Source organism: Pristiophorus japonicus, chromosome 7, assembly GCF_044704955.1.
Source record: "Pristiophorus japonicus isolate sPriJap1 chromosome 7, sPriJap1.hap1, whole genome shotgun sequence".
Lineage (NCBI taxonomy): Eukaryota > Metazoa > Chordata > Chondrichthyes > Pristiophoridae > Pristiophorus > Pristiophorus japonicus.
In genome coordinates this window covers 158498504-158517292 of record NC_091983.1, presented here as the reverse complement: position 1 = coordinate 158517292, position 18789 = coordinate 158498504, and the positions used below count along the sequence as shown (strand labels likewise).

Sequence of the window (18789 nt, the reverse complement as noted above, 5' to 3'; positions counted from 1 at the left end):
TATTAGTCCAGGCCTATGGATTTATACTCCAGTATCATAACCACTACATTACTGTACCCATATCAGTACCCGTTTTCAAATTTTGGAACAAACTTTGCTGGGTTTTTTTTCGCTTATTTTTGCTATGCTTATGAACAAAATATGGGGTGGACGGACTAACAAACAGAATAAAATGAACAAATTATACAACAACTTGTATTTATAGCGCCTTTAATGTAATGAAACGTCCCAAGGCATCTCACAGGAGTATTATAAGACAAAAGATTTGACACCGAGTCACATAAGGAGAAATTAGGGCAGGCTTGGTCAAAGAGGTCGGTTTTAAGGAGCGTCTCGAAGGAGGAAAGAAAGGCAGAGAGGTTTAGGCAGGGAACCCTAACATTGACATCCCTTATCTTGCTTGACTTTAAATCGCTGCTTTCCATGAATCATAAATAGTTGGCACTGGTTTGGTTTCTGAAAATCAGGACAAAACCACACACTCATAAAGGCCAGTAAAAATGACCTATGTTGTTTTATGTACAAAAAGTGCATAATAATGAATCTTTTTACTTAATTTGTGTTTGTATATTTTAGATGGCGAGGGTAAGAAAGTCATCCAACAAAAGGTAGGTTCTGACTTTTTTTGGTTTTCATAGTTCATTTAACATCCATCTGTAGCAAGGCTTACAATTAATTCCATTTACCCTGACTTGTTCCGAACCGGGGGAAAAAACCTAAATTAAATTGGAGATTTCTTTCTTAAAGCTCCTCCCATCTGTTTGGATATTTTTCTTGTCACCTGACTAAACACAGAAACACGCAGATTAGTTATTACTCTGACAAAATGGATACATTGCATCTGCTATGATAATTTTGTTTCAAACTTCAATTTTTTTTTAACATTGGTAACACTGAATTCAGAAAGATTATTTGTGTTAATACATTTTATATATTTATTACTCGCAAAAACTAAGCTAAATGTTTGGGTTCTTTTGACAAAATAAGAAGTTTACATAAAGACAAATTTAATGTACAGAAAGTCACTGATTAAATGCTACGCATATAGAGTTGTAGTTCCAGATTTTTTTCCCATCAGCATACAATCCTGTTTCATATAAGTAACGAAAGCTTGTGACAAAGTTTAAAAAAAGGTCATCCTCAGAACTGGTGTAAACTGGATATTCTCTTTCTTTGCATACCCTTTTCTTTATTTAATAATTTTAAATGATTGTAGATAATTTTACAAGAATGGATGGCTGCTTTGATATTTTCCATTATATTTCCCATTAGTGAGCCGTCACACTGCGTTTGACTGATTGCTATTTTGAAAGTCCAGTTTTTGGCGATTGGGGTTGAAGTATTACATTTAGGGACTAACTATTTGTGCTGCACTTTTTTTTGACAGACAGGTGTCTGTCCAGCCCCCTCCCCCGCCCGTACTGCATTTTTTTGACCGGCAGGCGACAAGCTCGCCCCCCCCAACATGGTGCCAGAAACAGGACCCGAGGTTCCGACTCTCTCTCTCTCTCTCTCCCCACCCCCAGCCGGCCTGTGCCCGATGACGGCGGGATGCTGCTCCTCCGCGAGCCTGCTTCTCCGGCCGACTGGGCCTCCCGCTGAGCTGCGAGCCCCAAGCCTCCGATCGGGCCCCAATCCTCCCACTGAGTTGCGAGTCCCGAGAGACCGTGGGTGGCGGCGGGCGGCCGGCCGGAGGGAGAGTCGGAGGGCCTTGGGGGCGGGAGAGAGAGACACGCGGGGGCGGCGGGAATCGGAGGGGAGAGAGGGAACTCAGGAAAGACAGATCACGTTCTTCCAACCCCCTAAAGGGACATCGTTGGAGTGGATGATATCCAGAATTCACGACACTGTCACTATTCACTTCATACCCAATAAACATGTTAATCCATACATAAAGCCCCATGTATTGGGCGGTGGACGGAGGATACACATGTGCTTGGGTGAGTCACCTCGACAGGGGCAGGCATGCATTTGCACTGGGATACGGGACTTTGGTTGGGGGAGGCACTTTGGTTGGGGGAGGAAAGTACTTGGACTGGGGTACGGGACTGGCTGGGGGGAGGGAAGTACTTGGACTGGGGTAAAGCACCTTGGCTGAGGGAGGCATACACTTGGACTGGGGTAAGGCACTTTGGCTGGGGAAGGCAGTTCAGTTGCTGTCTTCTGGGGAGCTCTGTCCTCTTTCGCTTCAGGAAGTCAAAGTGGATTGAGTTACAATTTGCAAAGTCAGTGAGACCTTGGGATGGGCGAATCCAGGGACACATTCCTGTAAAACTTTAGGTTGTGGCTTATCCTCCAAAGGGACCAATCAGAAATAAGAGGTGGAGCCTGTTGGCCATTTTTGCAGTACATTTATGGATCCATTTTAATCCCAGGTTCTTTTGTGGGTAGGCTATGGTGTCAATGTATACACTTAGCCCATAAAGAGACAAAAACGTAGGTTGTTTAATTTGCCTTCGGGCACTGTCTTAACAGAGATACAGGTACTTTGATCATGGAAAAATTTATGAAACTGTTGGCTGTTGTCATGGGTTTGGTCTGGATAGATGAGATAAAGTAGTCCTCCCCCAACTGCAGGTATCTTTTGATCAACATGAAGCCTGTAATTTGTGATGATAAGTGGTCATGTGGTACGTGACTTTCAAAGCTCGAGATCGTAAGACAAACAAATTCAAAGAATTAACTTCATTAAAATTTTCATTAACTAAATTCCAATATTGAAAATGTGCTCTCCCATTTTGAACTTCTATAAATAGCAGTGATGTGCAAAAAGAGAAGAAAGTAATTCCATCATTGGCGAATACAATATTGGCAATTGTTAACGGGAATAATAAATGTATTTTTAATGTGAAGCGCTTTTATCAGTCTTAAAAATATAAGAATTATTGCTGTTATGAGAGAAGATTTTCTTTAAAAAAAATTGTGGTGACCTGCCATGTTATGGTCAGAAAAAGCCTGGTCACATTGTACCCAAGTCTGTCTTTAGTTAATTGGTAACTGAACATGGTTATCGAACAAAACTCAACTATTCGTTATTGGTCTCCATTCACCGCTTGAATTGCTCTCCAGTTCTTGGATTGGACAGACAATGTTGGATGTAGATCACTGCCCAGCTCAATATCCAGAATGTCATGGGTCACCACAATACTACGACAAAATAAAGAAAAAGGAAATCTTGGGAGTGATATTCTGTGTTTTGAAAACTGATAGAAGCATTTTACATTAAAAGTACTTCTCTTGCACTAATCCGTGATGAAATTACTTACTTCTCTGATTGGAGATGAATCGAAGGAGGTGTTTACAAGTGGGCCGCCTTCCTGTGGCTGAAGAGCTCCTCCCAGAGTCGCAATGCGGATTCCGCTCACTAAGGAGCACAATGGACATGATCTTCAACGCGTGGCAGATACAAGAGAAATGCAGGGAACAGCACCAACCCTTGTACATGGCTTTCTTCGACCTCACAAAAGCCTTCGACACTGTCAATTGTGAGGGATTCTGGAGCATCCTCCTCAGATTCGGCTGCCCTCAAAAGTTTGTCACCAATCTCCGCCTGCTCCACAAAGACGTGCAAGCCATGATTCTGACCAACGGATCCACCACAGACCCATTCCACGTTCAGACCGGGGTCAAGCAAGGTTGTGTCATCGCACCAACGCTCTTTTCGATCTTCCTTGCTGCAATGCTCCAACTCACCCTCAGCAAGCTCCCCACTGGAATGGAGCTAAATTACAATACAAACGGGAATCTGTTCAATCTCCGCCGCCTCCAGGCCAGATCCAAGGTCGTCCCATCCTCCGTCATTGAATTACAGTACGCAGACACTGCCTGCGTCTGCGCACTCTTGGAGGCCAAACTCAAAGCCATCGTCAACACCTTCACCGAGATGTACAACAGCATGGGCCTTACACTAAACATCCGTAAGACAAAGGTCCTCTACCAATCTGCCCCCGCCACACAGCACTGCCCCCCCACCCCCCGGTTATCAAAATCCACGACAAGGCCTTGGACAACGTGGACCATTTTCCATACCTTGGGAGCCTACTGCCAACAAGGGCAGACATTGCCGACTAGGTCCAACACCGCCTTCAGTATGCCAGTGCAGCCTTTGGTTGCCTGAGGAAGAGAGTGTTTGAAGACCAGGACCTCAAACCCGGCACCAAACTCATGGTCTACAGAGTAGTGGACTTCCAGAAGGCATTTGACAAGGTGCCACATAAAAGGTTACTGCACAAGATAAAAGTTCATGGGGTTCGGGGTAATATGTTAGCATGGATAGATGATTGGCTAACTAACAGAAAACAGAGAGTCGGGATAAATGGTTCATTCTCTGGTTGGCAACCAGTAACTAGTGGGGTGCCGCAGGGATCAGTGTTGGGACCCCAACTATTTACAATCTATATAAACGACTTGGAAAAAGGAACTGTGTGTAATATAGCCAAGTTTGCTGACGATACAAAGATGGGAGGAAAAGCAATGTGTGAGGACACAAAAAATCAGCAAAATTCTAAAAGGAAAAAGGGTGTTAAAAAAAACAAGCCTGAAGGCTTTGTGTCTTAATGCAAGGAGTATCCGTAATAAGGTGGATGAATTAACTGTGCAAATAGATGTTAACAAATATGATGTGATTGGGATTACGGAGACGTGGCTCCAGGATGATCAGGGCTGGGAACTCAACATCCAGGGGTATTCAACATTCAGGTAGGATAGAATAAAAGGAAAAGGAGGTGGGGTAGTATTGCTGGTTGAAGAAGAGATGAATGCAATAGTTAGAATGGACATTAGCTTGGATGATGTGGAATCTATATGGGTAGAACTGCAGAACACCAAAGGGCAAAAAACGTTAGTGGGAGTTGTGTACAGACCTCCAAACAGTAGCAGTAATGTTGGGGAGGGCATCAAACAGGAAATTAGGGGTGCATGCAATAAGGGTGCAGCAGTTATAATGGGTGACTTTAATATGCACATAGATTGGGCTAACCAAACTGGAAGCAATACGGTGGAGGAGGATTTCCTGGAGTGCATAACATAGAAACATAGAAAATAGGTGCAGGAGTAGGCCATTCGGCCCTTCTAGCCTGCACCGCCATTCAATGAGTTCATGGCTGAACATTCAACTTCAGTACCCCATTCCTGCTTTCTCGCCATACCCCTTGATCCCCCTAGTAGTAAGGACCTCATCTAACTCCTTTTTGAATATAAAAGGGATGGTTTTCTAGACCAATATGTCGAGGAACCAACTAGGGGGGAGGCCATCTTAGACTGGGTGTTGTGTAATGAGAGAGGATTAATTAGCAATAAGGCCCCTTGGGGAAGAGTGACCATAATATGGTGGAATTCTGCATTAGGATGGAGAATGAAACAGTTAATTCAGAGACCATGGTCCAGAACTGAAAGAAGGGTAACTTTGAAATTATGAGGCGTGAATTAGCTAGGATTGATTGGCGAATGATACTTAAGGGGTTGACTGTGGATGGGCAATGGCAGACATTTAGAGACCGCATGGATGAATTACAACAATTGTACATTCCTGTCTGTCGTAAAAATAAAAAAGGGAAGGTGGATCAACCGTGGCTATCAAGGGAAATCAGGGATAGTATTAAAGCCAAGGAAGTGGCATACAAATTGGCCAGAAATAGCAGTGAACCCGGAGACTGGGAGAAATTTAGAACTCAGAGGAGGACAAAAGGTTTGATTAGGGCAGGGAAAATGGAGTATGAGAAGAAGCTTGCAGGGAACCTTAAGATGGATTGCAAAGGTTTCTATAGATATGTAAAGAGAAAAAGGTTAGTAAAGACAAACGTAGTTCCCCTGCAGTCAGAATCAGGGGAAGTCATAACGGGGTACAAAGAAATGGCGGACCAATTGAACAAGTACTTTGGTTCCGTATTCACTAAGGAGGACACTAACAACCTTCCGGATATAAGAAGGGTCAGAGGGTCTAGTAAGGAGGAGGAACTGAGGGAAATCCTTATTAGTCGGGAAATTGTGTTAGGGAAATTAATGGGATTGAAGGCCGATAAATCCCCAGGGTCTGATGGACTGCATCCCAGAGTACTTAAGGAGGTGGCCTTGGAAATAGCAGATGCATTGACAGTCATTTTCCAACATTCCATTGACTCTGGATCAGTTCCTATCGAGTGGAGGGTAGCCAATGTAACCCCACTTTTTGAAAAAAGAGGGAGAGAGAAAACAGGGAATTATAGACCGGTAAGCCTGACATCGGTCGTGGGTAAGATGATGGAATCAATTATTAAGGATGTCATAGCAGCGCATTTGGCAAGAGGTGACATGATAGGTCCAAGTCAGCATGGATTTGTGAAAGGGAAATCATGCTTGACAAATCTTCTGGAATTTTTTGAGGATGTTTCCAGTAGAGTGGACAAGGGAGAACCTGTTGATGTGGTATATTTGGACTTTCAGAAGGCTTTCGACAAGGTCCCACACAAGAGATTAATGTGCAAAGTTAGAGCACATGGGATTGGGGGTAGTGTGCTGCCATGGATTGAGAACTGGTTGTCAGACAGGAAGCAAAGAGTAGGAGTAAATGGGTACTTTTCAGAATGGCAGGCGGTGACTAGTGGGGTACCGCAAGGTTCTGTGCTGGGGCCCCAGCTGTTTACACTGTACATTAATGATTTAGACGAGGGGATTAAATGTAGTATCTCCAAATTTGCGGATGACACTAAGTTAGGTGGCAGTGTGAGCTGCGAGGAGGATGCTATGAGGCTGCAGAGCGACTTGGATAGGTCAGGTGAGTGGGCAAATGCATGGCAGATGAAGTATAATGTGGATAAATGTGAGGTTATCCACTTTGGTGGTAAAAACAGAGAGACAGACTATTATCTGAATGGTGACAGATTAGGAAAAGGGGAGGTACAACGAGACCTGGGTGTCATGGTACATCAGTCATTGAAGGTTGGCATGCAGGTACAGCAGGCGGTTAAGAAAGCAAATGGCATGTTGGCCTTCATAGCAAGGGGATTTGAGTACAGGGGCAGGGAGGTGTTGCTACAGTTGTACAGGGCCTTGGTGAGGCCACACCTGGAGTATTGTGTACAGTTTTGGTCTCCAAACCTGAGGAAGGACATTCTTGCTATTGATGGAGTGCAGCGAAGGTTCACCAGACTGATTCCCGGGATGGCGGGACTGACCTATCAAGAAAGACTGGATCAACTGGGCTTGTATTCACTGGAGTTCAGAAGAATGAGAGGGGACCTCATAGAAACGTTTAAAATTCTGATGGGTTTAGACAGGTTAGATGCAGGAAGAATATTCCCAATGTTGGGGAAGTCCAGAACCAGGGGTCACAGTCTAAGGATAAGGGGTAAGACATTTAGGACAGAGATGAGGAGGAACATCTTCACCCAGAGAGTGGTGAACCTGTGGAATTCTCTACCACAGAAAGTTGTTGAGGCCAATTCACTAAATATATTCAAAAAGGAGTTAGATGAGGTCCTTACTACTAGGGGGATCAAGGGGTATGGCGAGAAAGCAGGAATGGGGTACTGAAGTTGAATGTTCAGCCATGAACTCATTGAATGGCGGTGCAGGCTAGAAGGGCCGAATGACCTACTCCTGCACCTATTTTCTATGTTTCTATGTTTCTCGGACATAGACAGGCTAAATGAGTGGGCAAAAATTTGGCAAATGGAATATAATGTTGGAAAATGTGAGGTCATGCACTTTGGCAGTAAAAATCAAAGAGCAAGTTATTATTTAAATGGAGAAAGATTGCAAAGTGCCGCAGTACAGCGGGACCTGGGGGTACTTATACATGAAACACAAAAGGATAGTATGCAGGTACAGCAAGTGATCAGGATGGCCAATGGTATCTTGGCCTTTATTGCAAAAGGGATGGAGTATAAAAGCAGGGAAGTCTTGATACAGCTATATAAGTTATTGGTGAGACCACACCTGGAATACTGCGTGCAGTTTTGGTTTCCATATTTACGAAAGGATATACTTGCTTTGGAGGCAGTTCAGACAAGGTTCACTCGGTTCTGGGGATGAGGGGGTTGACTTATGAGGATAGGTTGACTAGGTTGGGCCTCCAATCATTGGAATTCAGAAGAATGAGAGGTCACCGTATCGAAACGTATAAGATTATGAGGAGGCTTGACAAGGTGGATACAGAGAGGATGTTTCCATTGATGGGGGAGACTCGAACTAGAGGGCATGATCTTAGAATAAGGGGCCGCCCATTTAAAACAGAGATGAGGAGAAATTTCTTCTCTGAGGGTTGTTAATCTGTGGAATTCGCTGCCGCAGAGAGCTGTGGAAGCTGGGACATTGAATAAATTTAAGACAAAAATAGACAGTTTCTTAAACCATAAGGTGTTATGGGGACCGGGCGGGGAAGTGGAGCTGAGTCCATGATCAGATCAGCCATGATATTATTAAATGGCGGAACAGGCTCGAGGGGCCGTATGGCCTACTCCTCCTATTTCTTATGTTCTTATGATACCCGTCCTCCTATATGGCTCAGAGACATGGACGATGTACAGCAGGCACCTTAAAACACTGGATAAGTACCACCAACGCAGCTTCTGCAAGATCCTGCAAATCAATTGGCAGGATAGGCACAACAACTTCAGTGTCCTCCCTCCAGCCAATATCCCCAGCATCAAAGCACTGACCACGCTCGATTAGCTCTGCTGGACGGGCCACGTCGTCCGCATGCCTGGCACGAGACTCCCAAAACAAGCGCCCTACTCGGAGCTCCGACACGGCAAGCGAGCCCCAGGTGGGCAGAGGAAATGCTTCAAGGACAACCCTCAAAGCCTCCTTGAAAAAATGTAACATTCCCATTGACATCTGGGAATCCCTGGCCCAAGACCACCTAAAGTGGAGGTAAAGCATCTGGGAAGGCGCTGAACACCTTGAATCTCTTCTCTGAAAGCAAGCTGAAGCCAAGTGTCGACAGCGGAAGGAGTGCTTGGCAACCCAGGCACCCCACCCACCTGTTCCTTCAACCACTATTTGCCTCACCTGTGACAGACAGAGACTGTCGGTCCCACATTGAATTCTTCAGTCACCTGAGAACTAATTTCTAGTATGGAAGCAAGTCATCCTTGACTCCGAGGGACTGCCTATGATGATGATGATCCCAATTAAGAGTACCAGAGCAGTGTTAATCAGTCGAAATTTGCTGGAGCGAGGCATCTCACAGCCCTGGTTGTCCGAGCTGATAATGGCGTGGCCAGGGCAACAGGAACCTTGGTGAACAACGGGTCCAACAGTGTGTCTCTTTAATCAATAAGATTTAAAGATTGAGATTTAAACAGAGAAAGGACTGAGAAGGAGGATGAATTAGAGTGGGTGAATTCAATGTTAAATCAAGTACAGAAAGAGAAACAGAGAGGGTAAACAGATTGGATTGAGAGTAAGAGAGAAAAGAGACAGAAAGGAAAAGTAAGAACAAAAATTAAAATTTTACATTCTTAAAATCTCCAGCAACAATTCACTGCCTGAAGGGGTGAGTCTCCACGCTATTAATTGTTCACTTTCTGGGACAGTGAACCATCATTAATTACCATATCGTTAAAAGGGTACTTGCACTATTAATTACTAGACTTCACTTTCTGTGGCAAGTTTAATGGGCAATTAATGTTTAAATACAGCAACTTCATGAAACTCAAGGGTTGGTTATGGGTGAGATGCCATTTTCGCGAAGTTAATGCCGGAACAGCGCAAATCAAATAGCGACCTGTGGCAATTCACGGGGTATCTCTTCCTCGCCACAAGTTGTTGACCGATTTGCACATTAATAACGGCGTGCGTCGTTCACACATTATTATTTTATCAGCATATTCTGGTCCAATGAATATTGTGTGTCAACTGATATGCAAGTAGAGGAATATAAAGTGCTACTCTTGAAATAATTGCGGCAGAGACAGGTGCAACTTGCTAAGAATGGTACTTGCTCAAGGGTACTTAGGGATGAGCAATAAATGCTGGCCATGCCAGCGACGCCTACATTCTGTGAATGAATAAAAAAAACTTGCTTTGACGATGGATTTTCCATATTTACTTGCAGAATGTAATCTGTTCAAAACCCTCCAATCCCCATTTTGCATAGCACTGAAACAACCCTAGTTAAAGTCACAATGTGGCTGTTACTGTTGTGAGTTATCCCTCCTTGATTTCTCGACAGCATTTGACACAGTTAGCACATCATTTCTCTCCATTGCCTCTCCGACATAGTGCAGTTGCATGGGACTGCCCTTGCATGGCTTTATTTCGACTCATCCAATACAGCTCTGGAATGGTTTCTCTTCCCTCACCTGTCACCTTGGCATTTCTCCAAGGTTCTGTCTTTAGTTTCCTCTCTTGCTTAGTTACATGCTTTCCTATCAGTCTAACTCATAACTCTATCTCTCCACTACTTCCCTCAACCTGTCGACCACACCTATGCTGTCAGACTGTTTGTGTGATGTAACAAGTTTTGGGTCTGCTGTTGATATTCTCTCGGGTTCAACATTGTTCCTCAAAATGGTCTGAATGTTTCGGAATGTGCCTGTACTGCATGATAGCACACCCAGGGGCATAATAATATATGCGTTTATTTGTGCTGCAAAAATGGCCAACAGGCTCCATCCCTTATTTCTGATAGGACTCTTTGGAGGATAAGACACACCCTGAAGTTCCACAGGAATGTGTCACTGGATCCACCCATCCCAAGGTCTCACTGAGTTTGCAAATTGTAACTCGATCCACTTTGACTTTTTGAAGCGAGAGGACAGAGCTCCCAAGAAGACAGCAAGGGCCAGCTGAAGTCCCGTACCCCAGCGAAAGTGCCTCCCTCAGTCCAAGTGCATGCCTTCCCCAGCCGAACTGCCTTAACCCCAGTCCAAGTATTTCCCCCCGCCAGCCGAAGTCCCGTTCCCGAGTCCAAGTGCATCCCTCCTTTAGCTGAACTGCCTTCCCCCACCCAGTCGAAGTGCATGCCTCCCCCAGCCGAAGTGCCTTACCCCACTCCAAGTGTATGCCTCCCCCAGCCAAAGTCCCATACCCCAGTGCAATTGCATGCCTGCCCCAGCTGAAGTGCCTTACTCCAGTCCAAGTGCATGCCTCCCCCAGCCAAAGTGCCTTACCCAAGTGCAAATGGGTCCTCCCCCGCCCCAGCTGGGCATTGTGTATGGATTGTTAACAGGTTTATTGGATATGAAATGAATAGTGACAGTGTTGTGACTTCTGGATATCATCCACTCCAAGATGTCCCTTGTAGGGGGTTGGAAGAACGTGATCCGTCTTTCCTGAGTTCCCTTTCTCCCCTCCTATCACCCACCCTTCCACCCGTCTCTCTCTCTCTCTCCCTCCCTCCCTCCAGCCTCTCTCTATCTCTCTCTCTTTCTCCCCCTAGCCTCTCTCTCGCTCCCCTCCCCCCCCAAGACTTTCTCCCCCCAGCCTTTCTCGCCCCTCCCCCCCCCAGCCTCTCCCCCTCCGCCCCCAGCCTCTCCCCCTCTCCCCCTCCCCCCCCCCAGCCTCTCCCCCTCCCCCCCCCCCAGCCTCTCCCCCTCCCCCCCAGCCTCTACCAGCCACTCCACCATCCACTCTTCCCCCCCCCCCCAACCCACCCACTTTTCGCCCCGCCCCCACCCCAGCCTCTCCTTCGCCTCCCACCCCAGCCACACCCCCCACCCCACCCAGCCTCTCTTTCCCCCACCCCACCCGGTCCTCCCCCCACCCAAGCCTCTCTTTCCCCCCCCCCCATACCTTACCCTTGCCTCCCTTTGCTCCCCCTAGCCTCGATTCCCCCCCCCCAGCCTCTCTTGTCCCCCCCAGCCTCTCTTGTCCCCCCCAGCCTCTCTTGTCCCCCCCAGCCTCTCTCCTCCCCCCCAGCCTCTCTCCTCCCCCCCAGCCTCTCTCCTCCCCCCCAGCCTCTCTCCTCCCCCCCAGCCTCTCTCCTCCCCCCCAGCCTCTCTCCTCCCCCCCAGCCTCTCTCCTCCCCCCCAGCCTCTCTCCTCCCCCCCAGCCTCTCTCCTCCCCCCCAGCCTCTCTCCTCCCCCCCAGCCTCTCTCCTCCCCCCCAGCCTCTCTCCTCCCCCCCAGCCTCTCTCCTCCCCCCCAGCCTCTCTCCTCCCCCCCAGCCTCTCTCCTCCCCCCCAGCCTCTCTCCTCCCCCCCAGCCTCTCTCCTCCCCCCCAGCCTCTCTCCTCCCCCCCAGCCTCTCTCCTCCCCCCCAGCCTCTCTCCTCCCCCCCAGCCTCTCTCCTCCCCCCCAGCCTCTCTCCTCCCCCCAGCCTCTCTTCCCCCCCCCCAGCCTCTCTTTCCCCCCCCCCCAGCCTCTCTTTCTTCCCCCCCCCAGCCTCTCTCTCTTCCCCCCCCCCAGCCTCTCTCTTCCCCCCCCCCCCCAGCCTCTCTCTTCCCCCCCCCCAAGCCTCCCCCCCCCAGCCTCTCTCTTCTCCCCCCCCCATCCTCTCTCTTCTCTCTTCCCCCCCCCCCAGCCTCTCTCTTCTCTCTCCCCCCCCCCCAGCCTCTCTCTTCTCCCCCCCCAGCCTCTCCATTCCCCCCCCGCGCCTCTCTCTCCATCCCCCCCCCCAGCCTCTCTCTCCATTCCCCCCCCAGTCTCTCTCTCCATTCCCCCCCCAGCCTCTCTCTCCATCCCCCCCCGCAGCCTCTCTCTCCATCCCCCCCCAGCCTCTCTCTCCACCACCCCCCCAAGCCTCTCCCCCCCGCCTCTCTCTCCACCCCCCCAGCCTCTCCCCCCCCCCTCAGCCTCTCCCTCCCCCCTCCCCCCCCCAGCCTCTCTCCCACTCCCCCCAGCCTCTCTCTCTTTTCCCCCTCCCCCAGCCTCTCTCTCCCCCCCCCCCCCCCCCCCCCAGCCTCTCTCTCACCCCCCCGCCCCTCGTCGCGCCTTGCGAATCCTGGGGGGAAAGGCAAGAGGGAGTCGGAGAGTTGAACCTCGTGAGTGCTGGGGGTGCGAGTCGGCAAGGGGATCAGCGAAGTCTCAGGTCCTGCTTCTCGGCACCACGTGGACAGAATGATGGGAGGCGTGGGCGGGGCTTGGCATGGGCAGGCTTGTTGCCTGTATGTCAAAAAAGTGCTGTACGGGCGGGGAGGTGGGGGTGTGTGTCTGGACTGGATGGACGCCGGTCTGTCAAAAAAAAGTGCAGTACAAATAGTTAGTCCCTATAACAATAGGATCCCCTTTTGATGTGAACTGATTTTGCGTCTTTCACATATGCATTCCTGCTCTTTTCTTGTCTTGTCAAAGGTGAGTGGATAAACACCATGGTCAGACGAGACCAGATATGAATCATTGAGCTGCTTTATTTCACAGAAAGCAAGTGAACATACAAAGTAACAGTCATATCAAATTTCATCTAGTTAACTCACTATTACTTCTCTTCCTGAAAAAATGGGAAAAACAAAATAAACCACATATCTTGTCCCTTTCATGGGCTGACTTAATGTCTCCCATTTAGCTTTCCATGGCAGTACCTTCTTCTATCTCTGCAACCTTCACCATACTCAATCCTACAAGTGCAAATCATCTGATTTGTGTATCTCTACCTCCCTTCACCCGACAGTTAGTGATGGAGCCATCAGCCGTCTGGCTGGACATATTTCCTTAAACCTTCAATCTCACTCCACTTTCAAAAAAATTTTTTTCGACTAAACTTTGTCATCCTTCCTAATCTTTGCCTTCCTAGCTGGTCATCTATTTCCTCTTTTTATTTCGATTTTGTGAAAAGTCCTGAGACAGTTTTTATGATGTTAAAGGCACTTTATAAATACAAGTTCATACAAGTTCTTGTTACTGATGAAAAACTCACCGCATGGTTTGTGATATATTTATCTCTGTGAATGTTTTCGGGCGGCTGTTGGCACACTTTGTGTTCCGATTGCCTGCAGCAGAGTAGATCTTAAAGAGTACAAGTGGGAATTTCTCCTTTCAAGGCGGAGATGCTGCAAATGGGTGAGTGCGTGCTCTCTGTGGGGAAAGAATTATACTTAAAGTACTTTTCCTTTCCTCCTTTTGAAATTTTTCCGTTTAAGTAAACAGCTTGTTTTCAGCAGCTCTTTGTTCAGTTATCAGGAGCCCACTATGGAATGTTAGTAATTTGTGTTAAGAAGGTTTCTTGCATGCTTTTAAATCATTTAAGATTATCTACATTAACATGTTTGATATTGTTCCTGTATTTAGTAAATCATAGTATCAAGTCATGCAGCAGATAAATACGGCAACTTGTTAGGATTTTTAAAGTAGGTAGAAACAAATAGCTAAAATATTTATGAATATAATGTGCTCAGAAAGAAAATTGTTTTGCAATTTCACATTCTATTTACTTATCAAATAGTTGCATTAGTAGAGTTGACTTCTAATTGTTTGAAGATATGAAGTACTCAGAAGTATCAACTCCACACCCATCACTTGGATTTATGAAGGGGAAGTCATGTTTGACAAATTTGCTGGAATTCTTTGAGGATGCGACAAACAGGGTGGATAAAGGGGAACCAGTGGATGTGGTGTATTTGGACTTGCAGAAGGCATTGTGCCACATAAAAGGGGGCACAAGATAAATGTTCACAGGGTTGGGGGTAATATATTAAGCATGGATAGAGGATTGGCTAACTAACAGAAAACAGAGTGTCGGGATAAATGGTTCATTCTTGGGTTGACAATCAGTAACCAGTGGGGTGTCACAGGGATCAGTGTTGGGACCCCAACTATTTACAATATATATTAACGACTTGGAAGAAGGGACCGAGTGTAACATAGCCAGGTTTGCTGACGATACAAAGATGGGAGGAAAAGCAATGTGTGAGGAGGACACAAAAAATCTGTAAAAGGACATAGACAGGCTTAGTGAGTGGGCAAAAATTTGGCAGATTGAGTATAATGTTGGAAAGTGTGAGGTCATGCACTTTGGCAGAAAAAATCAAAGAGCAAGTTATTATTTAAATGGAGAAAGATTGCAAAGTGCTGCAGTACAGCGGGACCTGGGGGTACTGGTGCATGAAACACAAAAGGATAGTCTGCAGGTACAGCAAGTGATCAGGAAGGCCAATGGTATCTTGGCCTTTATTACAAAGGGGATGGAGTATAAAAGCAGGGAAGTCTTGCTACAGCTATACAGGGTCATGATCATAGGCGGTCCCTCGAACAAGGATGACTTGCTTCCACAAGTTCACGGGTGTTTCGATGAAGGACCCGATGTTCCAGTCCTGAACTCCAATTGAGGGGATTGAAGATGCCTGTGCGTGGATTTTTTTAACGTGTGGTGACCGTTGCACACCAACCACCACATGGGCTTGACAGAGCTAGGTCTTTATCCAGTGGCAAGGGTTAACCAGGACGACTGGAGATCTGCTCTGCTACACGGACCTAACGCACACACATATCGCAGTGTGGGTTGGCCCGTGCTGCCCCTGGGTCCTCGCCTCTCCTGGGCCATACACCACTTCTGCAGCTGTCAACTTGATAAAGCAATAGTGAGTCACTGGGAACCCAACTCCGCTTACCTGGCATGTTCCCTGAGGGAAGGCAAACCTGTCCAAAAGTTGGTAGAATTGTAAGTGCCTGCTTTTGATCCTCTTAAATAGTACTAAACTACCTGTTAACTACCTTAATGAAGTGGTCCACCGCTTCGTGGATTGCAGACCTGACAACAGAAAAACTGACACGGAGGCGGGTTCAGAGCGGGATCCTGCCCCGTTGTCATTCGGGGCCATTTTGACAGCGGGCCCACCTCCTAAACTGCACTGTGTTGTGGTGCAGCAGGAAAGTCATTTTTCTGGTGTACTTTTGCGATTTTTTTTTTTGGTGATATTTTTTAATATATCCTCACTGAGGCCTGCACTATATTTCTATTCGGCAGACAGGCTCGTGAGATTGAATGGCCTACTCCCGTTCCAATGTTCCGGTTCCTTGAAAGCATTTTCATGGCATCAGTATAAGTCACATTAAAAATTAAGAAGCTTCCATGCTTGCATGTTGTTAAACATACTGTGCCTAACTTGCATGAATGACAGTTACATACTTAAAAAAGCAATACAAGATGTGCGTTTGGCGCTTCCCTTGTGCGGCAATTGTTTACGCCGATCTCCGCTTGTTTTCGCCCATTATTGCGTTTCGTTCTATACTAATCAGATTGGCAGGAAATGGGTGTCGGGTTCGCAAAATTTTCAATGTAACTTCTTGATTACACCCCCACAGGAAATCCCACCGCCTGATGTTGGTGCCACTGCCTCCGACATCACTAGCCTTGTAAAGGGCAGGCAAAGTTGCAACAGATGTGTGTTAAGCGGGGGGGCGGTCGGGGAAGATTTTCAACCGCAGACACTCAGGCCATGATTTCCCCGACCGAAGCAGGGGACGTCGGGGGCAGATTCAAATGCCGCTCCTGTTTCCATGTCAGCTTCCCCCACGACTTTCCCCTGGTGGCGTTTGTTAAGCCCACCCTGCGAGGTTCCCGGCCAATTAAAAGGAAGCGAGTCTGATGATATCATTTGATGATGCGTCAACAATCGGTTTCCTTAAAGGGAGCTATACAGGATATTGGTGAGGCCACACCTGGAATACTGCATGCAGTTTTGGTTTCCATATTTATAAAAGGATATACTTGCTTTGGAGGCAGTTCAGAGAAGGTTCACAAGGTTGATTCCGGAGATGAGGGGGTTGACTTATGAGGAAAGGTTGATTAGGTTGGGCCTCTACTCATTGGAATTCAGAAGAATGAGAGGTGATCTTATCGAAATGTATAAGATTATGAGGGGGCTTGACAAGGTGGTTGTAGAGAAGATGTTTCCACTGAGAGGGCAGACTAGAACTAGAGGGCATAATCTTAGAATAAGGGGCCGCCCACTTAAAACTGAGATGAGGAGAAATTCCTTCTCTCAGAGGGTTGTGGATCTGTGGAATTCGCTGGCATTCCTTGATCCCTTTTGCCGTAAGGGCCACATCTAACTCCCTTTTGAATATAGCTAATGAACTGGCCTCAACAACTTTCTGTGGTAGAGAATGCCACATGCTCATAACTCTGAGTGAAGAAGTTTTCCTCATCTCGGTCCTAAATGGCTTACCCCTTATCCTTAGACTGTGACCCCTGGTTCTGGACTTCCCCAACATTGGGAACATTCTTCCTGCATCTAACCTGTCTAAACCCGTCAGAATTTTAAACGTTTCTATGAGGTCCCCTCTCATTCTTCTGAACTCCAGTGAATACAAGCCCAGTTGATCCAGTCTTTCTTGATAGGTCAGTCCCACCATCCCGGGAATCAGTCTGGTGAACCTTCGCTGCACTCCCTCAATAGCAAGAATGTCCTTCCTCAAGTTAGGAGACCAAAACTGTACACAATACTCCAGGTGTGGCCTCACCAAGGCCCTGTACAACTGAAGCAACACCTCCCTGCCCCTGTACTCAAATCCCCTCGCTATGAAGGCCAACATGCCATTTACTTTCTTAATCGCCTGCTGTACCTGCATGCCAACCTTCAATGACTGATGTACCATGACACCCAGGTCTCGTTGCACCTCTCCTTTTCCTAATCTGTCACCATTCAGATAATAGTCTGTCTCTCTGTTTTTACCACCAAAGTGGATAACCTCACATTTCTCTACATCATACCGCATCTGCCATGTATTTGATGTATTTGCCCACTCACGTAACCTGCCCAAGTCACTCTTAGCATCCTCCTCACAGTTCACACTGCCACTCAGCTTAGTGTCATCTGCAAACTTGGAGATATTACATTCAAGTCCTTCGTCTAAATCATTAATGTATATTGTAAATAGCTGGGGTCTCAGCACTGAACCTTGCGGTACCCCACTAGTTACTGCCCGCCATTCTGAAAAGGACCCGTTTATTCCTACTCCTTGCTTCCTGTCTGCCAACCAGTTCTCTATCCACGTCATTACATCACCCCCAATATCATCTGCTTTAATTTTGCACACTACTCTCTTGTGTGGGACTTTGTCAAAAGCATGGTGAAAGTCTAAATACACCACATCCACTGACCTCCCTTGTCCACTCTACTAGTTACATCCTCAAAAAATACTAGAAGATTTGTCAAGCATGATTTCCCTTTCATAAATCCATACTGACTTGGACCGATCCTGTCACTGATTTCCAAATGCGCTGCTATTACATATTTAATAATTGATTCCAACATTTTCCCCACCACTGATGTCAGGCTGACAGGTCTATAATTCCCTGTTTTCTCTCTCCCTCCTTTCATAAAAAGTGGTGTTACATGAGCTACCCTCCAGTTGAAAGGAACTGATCGAGCGTCTATAGAATGTTGGAAAATGACCACCAATCCATCCACTATTTCTAGGGCCACTTCCTTAAGTACTCTGGGATGCAGACTATCAGGCCCTGGGGATTTATCGGCCTTCAATCGCATCAATTTCCCTAACACAATTTGCTGATTAATAAGGATTTCCTTTAGTTCCTCCTTCTCGCTAGACCCTCGGTCCCCTAGTATTTCCGGAAGGTTATTTGTGTCTTCCTTCGTGAAGACAGAACCAAAGTATTTGTTCAGTTGGTCTGCCATTTCTTTGTTCCCCATTATAAATTCACATGATTCTGACTGCAAGGGACCTACATTTGTCTTCACAAATCTTTTTCTCTTCACATATCTGTAGAAGCTTTTATGTTCCCTGCAAGCTTACTCTCATATTATATTTTCCCCCTCCTAATTAAACCCTTTGTCCTCCTCTGCTGAATTCTAAATTTCTCCAAGTCCTCAGGGTTGCTGCTTTTTTTGGCCAATTTATATGCCTATTCCTTGGATTTAACATTATCCCTAATTTCCCTTGTAAGCCACGGTTGAGCCACCTTCCCC

General features: G+C 46.8%; 1 protein-coding gene across 1 annotated transcript in view; it reads left to right on the top strand.

Moving 5' to 3' along the window:
* eif2b4 (eukaryotic translation initiation factor 2B, subunit 4 delta) overlaps window positions 1-18789 on the top strand; it is an 80234-nt gene that overhangs the window by 2170 nt on the left and 59275 nt on the right. Inside the window, exon 2 of the mRNA XM_070885435.1 lies at window positions 577-608. Within this exon, the coding sequence (XP_070741536.1) occupies window positions 577-608 (32 nt within the window). The remainder of the gene's footprint in view (window positions 1-576; window positions 609-18789) is intronic.